The following is an 11,658-nucleotide window of genomic DNA, read 5'->3' on the forward strand; positions in this document are numbered from 1 at the left end:
CTCTCTCTCTCTCTCTCTCTCTCTCTCTCTCTCTCTCTCTCTTTCTCTTGCTGCTCAAAATTATGCGCCGCCCGAAGTTATCATTGCCTTCGGGGTCAGCCGTACGAATAATTGGCTTCCACCCATATAATACGGTCTGTACATCTTCACGCTTAGTTCCAACGTCCCACGATATCTCTCTCTCTCTCTCTCTCTCTCTCTCTCTCTTTCTCTATCGTAGAATAGATTTTTCTAACCGTTACTTAGTATTATACATAGATAAGTTTTCTTCGAAATTAGATATTTCTTTTTTTGACAAGAAATTCGATCGTATGATACTTAAGGATTAATTTCTTTGTTCGAAGGACGAATTCCGTGAGATTTAATCTTTATTTTCTTTCTTTTTATTCTCTCTTTTTTTCTCTCCCTTGATTCTCGTCTACTTCCGATTTCTGTTAAACAACGAAATGACTGCTTAACGAGAGAGTTTATCGAACCCCCGAAGACATTAGACATCGAGACTGCGAACGGATAGTCGTAGTGGGGTTATTCGGAATTCTCGCGTTTTCTTACGAAACGAACGGAATGCATAAGTATTTCCGGCGATATTCCGAGCTGCGCGGAGGGAGGATTCACGAGGCGACTTCCGCTTGCGAGGCGAGCTAGTGTCCCTAATTACCGTGTCGGTTCATGAATACGATTGCCGCCGCGGCTCAACGCGGCACGGAAGCTAGCGTGGCGTCACTGGTTGTTACTTCGCTCATGAATTTATGTATCTGCATTCTCCAACGCAGTTCGAGGCACCCCGAAGAAGAAGAAGAAGAAGAAGAGGAAGAAGAAGAAGAAGAAGAAGAAGAAGAAGAAGAAGTGGAAGGAGTAGAAGTAGTAGAAGAAGTAGAAGAAGAGTTAGGAGGGCCGAGCAGGGTGGGGAGGGGAAGGGGAAATCAAGAAGTCCTCTTCTGTCGGCGGTTCCTTACCCCTTTGGCACGCCTCGCTACCTTCAAAGGATGTCCTGAACTTATGGGGACCGGACGAGCTAGACGGTTGCATTTCCCTTCTTCCCTCTATCTCTCTCCTTTTCTTTCTCTGTCTTTCTCTCTTGGTCTCTTCGCCTTTCTATTTTATCACAGTTTTTTCACACTCTTCGAGGGGCCCACTTTGGTATCTTTCAAACATGGTGTTTACGTGACCCCGTCAGATAAATTAATAAGATTAAGATCGCAGTAGGTAGGTTTGTATAAGACTGTCCTGTTTTTAATTCGATTCATTTTCTTTTATTTATTTTCTTTTTGGTTTGCTTTTGCTTTGCTTTTTTCTTTTTCTTTTTTGCTTTTCTTTTTTCATAAGATTTAACATCGCGTTAAAAGGACCGTAGTAGGGAAGTACGTATTGCGTGTTTGATTATAGGTACAATTATCAAAGGCACAAACTTGTCCAATTAAGTTGATTGAAATTTCTCTCGAATCTTGTATATTCGCAAAATAATGGAAATAAGAACGATCGTCCGACGATTCTCAATAGAGATTAACAATGCTCGTCGTGATATTTCGTTAACGATGGAAATGCATCGGCGCACACGAACGTTATACTCTCTACTTCGTTCTTCTAATAATATATGCAAGTCTCACAGGTGCTTGGACGCGCGCGCGCGCGACCGCGACCGTGCTCACATTCACGACAAAGTCTCCTTGCGTCTGTCTCTCGAGTTCGTTTAGAAACTCGGCGATGGACAAAGGGAAACCGTAGCGATTTAACATATTAGCGTTAATTAAGGCAATTATGTCTCCGTACCTTGAGCATGAGAGTGTGTCCGTTCACCGCTCGACTCATCCATATTCAACAACCATTTCCGAGCTGGGGGTTATACCTATGAGATTCCTTGCTCGACGACGATGACGAGGAGTTGACGACGACAACGTTGACGTTGACGACGAACGACGAATCAATGACGATCTTAACCATTAACAACAACGTAAAACGTTCACGTCAATGCGAACTGTCAGCCTCGTTGTCCTTTTTGCTAATGAATGTCTAAGCATTGACGGTCATCCTGAGGTTATTACCGTTCGTTTCTATTAGTGAGAGAGAAAAGAAAGAGAGAGAGAGAGAGAGAGAGAGAGAGAGAGAGAGAGAGAGAGAGAGAGAGGTGATAATTCTCTCTTTAGATTTTTATTTCAAATTTCACGATGCCTCTTTATTAACTTTTGCTTTATCGAGAAAATCCTTCGCGTTCTTCAATCATTCATTGTTAATTTTAATGCCTTTCCGGTCAGTTTTGTTCGAGCGACTCGTTAACCGTGTGATTTCCTGTGCGGATAGCATGAAATTGGAAAGAAACAAGAAAAGAGAGAAAGAAAAAAGAAATATAAAAGAGACTTAAATTCTAGTAACATGGAAGGCTTTGCAGAGATTTAAGAAATAAAGAGTATTTCTGCCGGATTAGTTAGGTATGCCGAATGAAACGATAGAGTAGAAGTAGTCTTGAGGATAGCGAGAGCTCTTTTCGTTGAATCTATGATCGGAGGTAGGAAGTCGATGCGTGGAATAGTAATAGTGCAGTCTCGGTTAGAGACGTGTTGCGCAAAAAGGGAGTAAAAAGTGGTGGGAAAGGGAGGAGAAAGAGAAAGAGAAGAAGAAGAAGAGAGAGAGAGAGAGAGAGAGAGAGAGAGAAAGTAACCGAGAGACGGAAAAGAGGTGAGGGTGTGGGCGAGGAGGTGGAGGTGGAGGTGGAGATGGAGGTGGAGGAGGTCGAGCTTTGCTGCTAGCTTGTAGCTATAGGCGAATGTAGAGACGGAGTACCAAGGGGTGAGTCGAGGGGGTCCAAGAGAACAAGAGAGGAGCCGAGGGTGAGTGGGAGAAGGAGTGAATGAGGGAGAGGAAAGGAGAAAAGCAGGCACGTCTAGGTTTTGCTATGACCAATGGCAGACGGGGACACAGCGCGCGCCGTTCGTATCGATCCAAGAGACTCTACGTTGGATTCCGTAGAGTGAGTGCTTCCTCTCCCGGGTCACCTCATCCATCCAGAGCGAATCTTCATCTTCCAGTTTATCCAGTAACGTAACGAACGAATAGGATATGCTTTCTTTTATTTCTCGAATTTATCCGTAGAATACTTAGACATTCCCTTGTCCACCCTTTATATTTCGATGATCAAACAATTTTCTAAGTAATTTTAACCTCATTCCTACGCGATACTTTCTCATAAGTTTGTGATTTGCTTAATGACTTTTGGAAGATCGTCAGTGATCCAACTATAGCGGGTAATCGTTCAGGCACATTTACGTTCGAGAAATATCCCTTATGTTTTTATCAGAATGTTGCAAATACCTACGTGAACGTGTATAAGAAAAGATATCTCGCGTAAGATGTTACGTCGATAAATTTAACGAGACTCGGAAATTTCTCTCCGGGATCACTCGACAGTGTCCCTAACGATCAGGCCGAGTTTCAGGCCGGCCGAATAACGAGCGTGTCCAAAGAAGAGATTCAATATCGCGATAGTCTCGATCTGTTCTCCGCAGAGTTTCTCGTGGCCGTTCGTGTACGTACGTAAGTAGGTACGTGGTACGAGTCGGATGGAGGTGGAGGTGTAGGAGGAGTACAACCTCCCTTTTCGAAGGGCAGAGAGGGCGGAGGAGAAGGAGGATACGCTTAACCTTCTTAGCTCGAAGGCGCATGCGCCGAAAACGCATTGGTCCGACTCAGTCTGAGTTCTGAACGAAGAGAGATAGAGTAAATCGAGGTACGTTGGGAGGACACGAGAGAGAGAGAGAGAGAGAGAGAGAGAGAGAGAGAGAGAGAGAGAGAGAAAGAGATAGAGAGGGAGGAAAAGAGGGAAAGCGAGAGAGAGAGAGAGAGAAAGTTATGTCACCAAGGGTGTGTGTCGCGCCTGCCTTTGGTGACACTCGCCAAACAGACATGCGTACTGGTTCAACCTATCGTTGCTCGGCTTATTAAAATTTTCGAGCCAATCAACAATCCGTATTCGTGGTTCAGGGGCAGTACAAGGACGGAAATTCGCGACAAGTGGTCAGGCGTTACCAATAGAAAAAAGAATGATCCATGTAATATATAATTCATATAATTTTTCATCCGTCCTTTTTCATTTGTTTCTTTTTTTCGTTTATCTTGTCTCCATTTAATAGCTATTCATTTAGAAAAGAAATTTCTTCACCCCTCCCCATATTAACCATTTGATGTTGTCAATTGGAATATTATTTCCGACGGAAATCTTCGTTCTTGTTGGTAATCAAAGAACCTGACAATTTTCGAATTATTTGTTATTCTATCAACCAACTGTCCGTCACGATCGAGAGAGTAGTATAAGAGCGTACAGATAGAATTTCACGCTTGTTCCTACGTGTCGTATAACACGAGCTCAGAACTGTTAGAAGCAAACAAGGAGAGACATTAAGGGGAATATAAAAGGTAGGAAGAAGATGGTGATCGTAGATGTGATTTCCAAGCGTTGAAATCGATTGTCATCATTGGGATGTTGTTCAGCAATCACTGGACTCTATGCAGTTTGCACGAGATAGTCGTCATCGTCGTCGTCGTCGTCGTCGTCGTCGTCGTCGTCGTCGTTATTGTTATTGTCGTTGTTATTGTCGTTGTTATTGCGAGGTCATATAAGCAATTCACTTGAATTTTCTCTTGAGTTTGCTATAGTAGTACTCAAAATAAAGAAAGAACAGGAGAAAGATAAGAAGAACAGGCAAGAGAGAAAGAGAGAGGGCGAACGAACGGTGTGGGGTGGCAGCGAACTAGGATGATTTTATGGTCGTGCAAGTCGGGCCAGGGTCGTTGAGTGGTGGTTTTTGTTGCGAACCTCAGTGGACTGGGTCCCGAAGCATCCAGCATCTCTCCTTCGTGAACCGCCCACTCCATTATCTCGGTGATGATGAGTGCGCGGGCGGGTGGACCTCGTAACACACATCAGCAAAAGGATTACCCTTCCTCCTACTACTACTACCACCACCACCAGCAACACTACTACTATTACTACTACTACTACTGCTATTACTACTACCACCGCTATCTTCTCCTTTTACCTTCTACTATTCTCTCCTTTTTTCCACATATTTACTTCGTTCTCTCTCTCTCTCTCTCTCTCTCTCTCTCTCTCTCTCTCTTTCTCTCTTTTTCTCTATTCCTCTTTCTCTATCTCTCTTTCTCTCTTCTTCACACACACACACACACACACACACACACAAACATTTTCGATATCGTTCTATGCGAGCTAATGGGCAAAATGATTTGCGAGCAAAAAATAAATTGCACGGAGAATCCTCCGATGACGGAAACGCGTACATTGTTTCACGTGATCTCGATATAACAGGCTTTCATGGTTTAATAAACTGGAAGCTCGATATATGCGGAAGAACGTGGGACTTTCTCGTCGATCACTTAAGCCTTTTTATTTCTTCATTTCTTCTTTGTGCGATCCTGTTTTTTCATTAGTCACACTTTTTTGAGAACTTTGTAATTTTTTAGTTAAACCCCATTCGATATACGTACATATATATTTGTGTGCGCGCGTTTATATTTATAATATCTGGAATCGATAACGAAACACTCAATGATCATATATCATTTGTCATATAATATTATTTTAATGATACTTTTTTTTTTTGTATTTTTTTCCTGTATTTTCTTTTTTTCAGTCAAACGATTTATAATTTCCTTTTTTTCTTTCTTTTCTCTTTTTTCAATGTACATACGTATCTATGTATCTGATTCGGACTAATGTAAGAGAAAATCGACACTCGCGTTGCTCGAAACCCCGTGCACAATCTTATCTACCGTTGAAAAAAATTGAGACGTCGGTTTGCGTCTTTGTGAACTTCTGGACGGATATACATAACTGCCGTGGTGGTATCAGGTTTTATGCCATGCGATGTTGGGAGATAGGGGCTCGGAGTCGAGGTTTGCGCGCGTAATCAGACCCTCATCCACATTAACGACCCACGTGTGTGCACGCACGCTCGAGTGGGTGTATGGATGCAAGCTTATAGATTTGCATCGCGTACGAGAGAAGCGACAAATCGCTTGGCTCACTTACTTAAATCATGCTTCAAGACGAAACAAACTACGAATTATTCATATTAAGTGACATAACCCTTTCCCCCCCATCTTTTTCTATCTCTTAATAAAAGCGAGTTATTCAGATATTTGAAGCAATGATAGTTTATACAGGATGAGTCATTCGAAAAAATTAAAAAGAATTTGAAAAAACAGGGAAGAAAAGTGGAATAATAAAAAATGTTTTTATACGCGCAATCTTTTTTACGATTTATAGAATTTTCATCAATTAACATCAATTCAAGGGAATAATAAGATGAACATTAAATTTGACGTAAAAACGTAAGTGAAGAAAAATCTATATACATATATACACTTATAGGTATATAAATGAATTAATGAAATTTTTGTTTTCATGGGTTTTCTTTTCTTCTCATTGTAATGTCGGTTAGGCAAGTTTCATTCTTTCTTCTTCTTCTTCTTTTCTTTCTTTTTTTTTCCGATCCGTCATCGTGCAATTTTAAGCTTATCCCACAGTGGTCCACAGTGGATTCCATTAAAACGGAAAGCGTCGGAACGTCCAAACGAGATGAAAACGAAAGAAAAGAGAAAAGGGCAAAGAGGAGTCTTGGAATGCTTGGGCGTCGGCGGCCTGTATTATTTCCTGAATATTACATTTGTGACTTGGCTCTGGTAGGTATATAACGGAGCCACCAAGAGGTGGTAGGAGGAGAGAGTAGGAGGAAGGAGAAGGAAGGAGGAGGTATATGCAGCCATGTTTGTTTCGCCTTTTCTAATTTCCTTCGGGAAACGGCACGAGTAATGTCGCTCCGTAGTTGCAACGTTCGAGTTTCTAGTATATTATTCAACGAACGAAGAAGTCGTCTTCTAGAAACGGCTTTGTTATTAAACTGTGAACCGTAAAACCGTGTAACGCTAAGTTAACATAAATTAATTAATAATTAAAATCGAACATATACGTACTTAAAAATTGATATAACAAAATAATATGTATGAACGGTATGAAAGGTAAAATCAATTTTGTTGTTTCTTTTTCTTTTCCTTTCTTTCTTTTTTGTAAGATCAAACAGATACATTTTTTGATAATAAATTGATATTGAAAATATTGGAGATATCTCCATTGGAGAAATAATCGCAAATTGTTTGGATTTTTTTTTTTTTATCTCTACGTAATTTTTTCGTACGTGTAGCTTTAGAGCAGATAGACGCGTCGATCGCGAGAATGAAATCTCGAAATGAAACTAATCGCGAGCCATTCGACTTTTTTTCATAGTAATTATATATATATATATATATATATATATATATATATATATGTAGTTATATACGTAGCTTTGGAAGGACGTGCCGATTGCAATTAACTGTTTCGTTGATGTCCGACGCTTCGTAAAATTATGAACTCTCGCGGAAACATCGAGCTAGTATCCTTATCTCTATCTCTCTCTTTCTCTCTTTTTCTCTCTCTCTTTCTTTCTTTCTCTCTCTCTCTCTCGAGACTCTTCGTGACTCGTCAGACGGGAACAAAACATTTTCCGGCAGAGAGAATAGGGCTGCGGAGAAAGAGAGATGGTGGTGATGGTGGTGGTGATGGGGAGTTTGGGGGTGAGTTGCTTGGTTTACGGTTATAAATAGTCCGCCTTCAGGAGGCAGTAAAGAAACGGGCGCGGAGGGAAGTTACGAGAGTGTGGGGGAGTTTGTCAGCGAGAGGCAAATGAAATTGTATTAAAGTTTCACCTCGCGAAACGTGGGGTGGGTCGTTCCTCTGCTGCTTTTGCTTCGGGGGTTGAAAGTAACGCCGTCAAAGACCAAAACGACGAGCAGACGGTATTAAAGCTTGTCGCTTTAGGACAAAATGAAGCGGAAGTCGGCTGTAGAGAGAAAGAAGGAAAGAAAGAGTAAGAGAGAGAGAGAGAGAGAGAGAGAGAGAGAGAGAGAGAGAGAGAGAAAGAGAGAACGAACTCTTCTTTCTTCACTCGCAAAAACTCTTGGCGATATTATAATGCATCTTGAAGGGTTCCCTTGGAACTAATTAAAATACACGTTTCGTAATCTCGATTTAATCTCTTTATCAACCCCTCACAATTGACACAATCTTTTTTTTCTTTTATAAATATTCGAACATATCTATCCGGTTATGTATCTTAGAAGTACTTGTATAGATAAGGAACGAGTATATTATATAGATAAATTATACGTATGTGTCTAGGTTAAGATTTGGATTTACTATCGTAATAATAATAATAATAGTAATAATAATAATAATAATAATAATAATAATAATAAATTTTCTTATGAGACATAGCAAACGTTGTCATTTTTTTTTGTTCTATTTTTTTTTTATTCGTCGAGCTTCCCTAAACGTCGAAACGGTGTTGAGAAAAATCAATTTGATAGCGTTGAAAGAACACTCCTGTCGTTTATTATCACCAAGCGGAATCGATATTGACTCTCGGACGTTAGAATGCTTTGCGATGAAGCGGAACGCAATAGGAGTTCCTTGTGGCATGCGTGTGCAGAGAGTATATATTCCGATAGAGTAATAATAACCGGTAGAAAAAAAAAGAAAAGATAAAAAGAAAAAGAAAAAAACAGTCGTGGAAGAAAATACGTGAGAGGTCAGACAGGATTGTATGGATCACTCGAACGCATGAACACCTGCCATCGAGATCGGTAATAGCTGCATAAACTTCTAGTAATAGACGATAGATACTGGACGGCGGTTCGTTGCTTATTCAGCCTACTTAAAAACTCGTCGGCTAATCATCATTCTCTCGAGTGAGACTCGTCCTCGCATCGATCCTACACGGAATAACAACTTATAATGTATATTATGGTATGTATTTATTTATTTTTCGTAAATACGCAGCTACGCGTTACGTATTGATTTATTTATGTAGGTAGAATCAGTTGGTCAAAAGTTCATAGACGAAGACGAGAGGAGATGGGACGAATGAACGAACGAATGAACGAACGAATGAACGAACGAACGAACGAACTAATACATATCGAATAAAATATCGAATATGATCAGTATGTATTTGTATTATCTAAAAAATATCTACTTGTTTAATTTTTCTTTTCATCGTATCGCGTTTCCTTCTTCGAAAACACTCTTGAAAAAATAATGAATGTTCCCGTTCCTTTTCTTTTTTAATATCTTTGTTTCCTTCTTTTCTTCCTTTTTTCTCCTTCTTCTTCTTCTTTTACAAGTATCTACCTACTGTGATAAAAGAAAAGGAGGAAAGAAGAAGAGGAAGAGGAGAGACAGGGATAAAGAAAGGAGACACGAAAAGGAGCCAAGAGAAGAAGAAGAAGAAGAAGAAGAAGAAGAAGAAGAAGAAGAAGGAGAAGGAGAAGAGAACAGGTTCGCTAACGGACACCTCAGCTGCCAATTTACCGGCCGCACGCAACTAGCCAGTCATATTTTATTTACGATATAATTGAGATATATTGAAACGTGAGATACAGACGTCCAGCTGGGCTCGTGCGGAAGGATACCAACGTAGAGCTACGTAGAAACGACCAACGAGCTATAATTTAACGTTTCTGCAAAAAAGAAGCCTAATGCATCTTATTAGATGCGAAAGGGTCAGAATCAACGCGTGGTCTAACGCGTGGACGAGCTTAGAATTCAGGACGTTATTGAACTTCCTCGTTCGATCGATCGCTACGATCTTCGAATTGATGACTATTCAAATGAAAGAATCATCTTGGTGGTTTGATTTTCGAATGAACGATAATCAATCAGTTGGATCCTTTTATTAAGTGAACAAATAATAGCGTATGATCTCAATCGAGAATTTTATTAACATAAGAATCAAGTTAACATCAATGTAACACACACATGTACGTTTGTATATAGATATTATTTGATTTTATTTGAATGGCAATTTGATATTATCTACAAGTCGTGGACCAACGGGTATAGTGATTTTCTTTTAGGAAGACGAATGGCTCGAAGCAACAACAACGAGATTTAAACGTCAAAAATATGCAAAGATTCAACGGCGAACGAACTTTCTACTTTAGGATGCACAAAAGGGAAACGTTTAGCGGCAATAAGTTTGTAAGCGTCTTCGAGAGAAAGAAGAAACTAAATTTTCCGTGAGATTTTTGTTTCTTTTTTTTCTTCTTTCGTTTCGGTTTTTTTGTCTTTCTCTCTTTCTCTCTCTCTCTCTCTCTCTCTCTCTCGGTCCATATCAGAGCACGGTGAGAACTTGGCGAGAAAGTTAAATTTTAAAAGCAGTTAACGTCTGTGCCGACCCTCGTGAAGTTCGCTCGCTCGTCTTACGACCAGGGTATAAAGCGAAGGCGACCGATGACGGGGCAGGGAAGGGGAGACGAAGGGCAGAGGGATAAAACGCATTGCACTTGGAAAGTGTGAGGGTTCAAAAAGGAACGTCAAATTTTAATATCGCGAAACATCGATTTTCCATCTTAACGTTGCTACTTCTTTCATTCGTTTTCTATAACATGTATATTTATTTATCGTATATTTTTTGCTTCCGTTAGAACAATATTTTTTCTATCAAAAATATTTATATCTTTTTATCGTGGAAATATAATATTTTTAAAAATCGTATAAACGATGTTTACAGTAGGCCTATTTTAAAGGAACGTCTAGGAACGTTTAGGAAGAGAAAGAGAGAGAGAGAGAGAGACAGAGATAGATAGATATTTCAGCTACCGCGTTGAGATTTATCTGTAAGTAATCGTAGGGTCAGGCCCTTAAGGATTGTTATTATTGCATTTTAATGCGCCAGTTGAACGGGGGTGTTATTATTCCTGCGGTTTTGTGGTTGTCCGAGAAAATTAGCGGTTTGCAGAGCGTACAGGGCGGACTTGGGCAGGTAACTCTGAAATCCATCTGTCACAGCGAGGGCGTTCGCAATTCGTCAGTCGTCAGAGTTTGGTGAAGCTCTGCGGATTGAAAAATTTATCCAACGAATTTACATGGGCACGTTGTACTGCTTTAAGCTGCCCTTGGCGATTTTATTTTCAAACGTGAAACAACGTTAACACGATATCCCGTAACTTTTTATTCACGACGATATTAGCTAATCAAATTTCGAACGTACCCAGATAGACAAGGAAAAATCTGATATTAACAAAGCGATTATATGATTTGCTTCTCTTTTTTCTTTTTTTCTTTTCCTATTTTTTCTCTTTTATTATTATAGGAAAGCTATTCCTCGAGGCTAACCATTTAACTTCTCGTTATCGAGAAACCTATAGGATTCGTAACACGCGAACTAGAGCAACCTAGACGAACGATCAAAACCGAATTGAATTTTGGATTCGCATCAGGATGTTGATGCTTCTCCTAGTATCTCGTCCTTAATTACAGACGATATTCTCCCCGATAATGGCCACCTTCGAAAATACCTCTGAGACAACGGACGAGCCTGCCGGTATCTTGATTTATGCTCGGGAAATGGCTTGTGCCTTAGGGGCATACCTAGACTGACTGTTGTTTTCTGTAGAAAATGGTTGCCCTTTATATTAAGAAGTAGTAAATAAGGGTTGGAAACTAAAGGAGAAAGAAAAAGAAAAATAGATAGATAGAGATGGATAGATAGAGAGAAAGAGAGAGAGAGAGAGAAGAAAAGTCGAAGATGAAGAGGGTTTACATAAGTT

The 11,658-nt window shown here is 40.1% G+C and overlaps 1 protein-coding gene across 1 annotated transcript in view; it reads right to left on the reverse strand.

Annotated features, from left to right (window-relative positions):
• Window positions 1–1,809, reverse strand: part of LOC122630158 (SWI5-dependent HO expression protein 3-like) — a 12,865-nt gene extending 11,056 nt beyond the window's left edge. The window contains exon 1 of the mRNA XM_043814342.1: window positions 1,771–1,809. Within this exon, the coding sequence (XP_043670277.1) occupies window positions 1,771–1,809 (39 nt within the window). The remainder of the gene's footprint in view (window positions 1–1,770) is intronic.
• Between the last annotated feature and the right edge of the window lie 9,849 nt (window positions 1,810–11,658).

This window comes from Vespula pensylvanica, chromosome 6, assembly GCF_014466175.1.
Source record: "Vespula pensylvanica isolate Volc-1 chromosome 6, ASM1446617v1, whole genome shotgun sequence".
NCBI lineage: Eukaryota > Metazoa > Arthropoda > Insecta > Hymenoptera > Vespidae > Vespula > Vespula pensylvanica.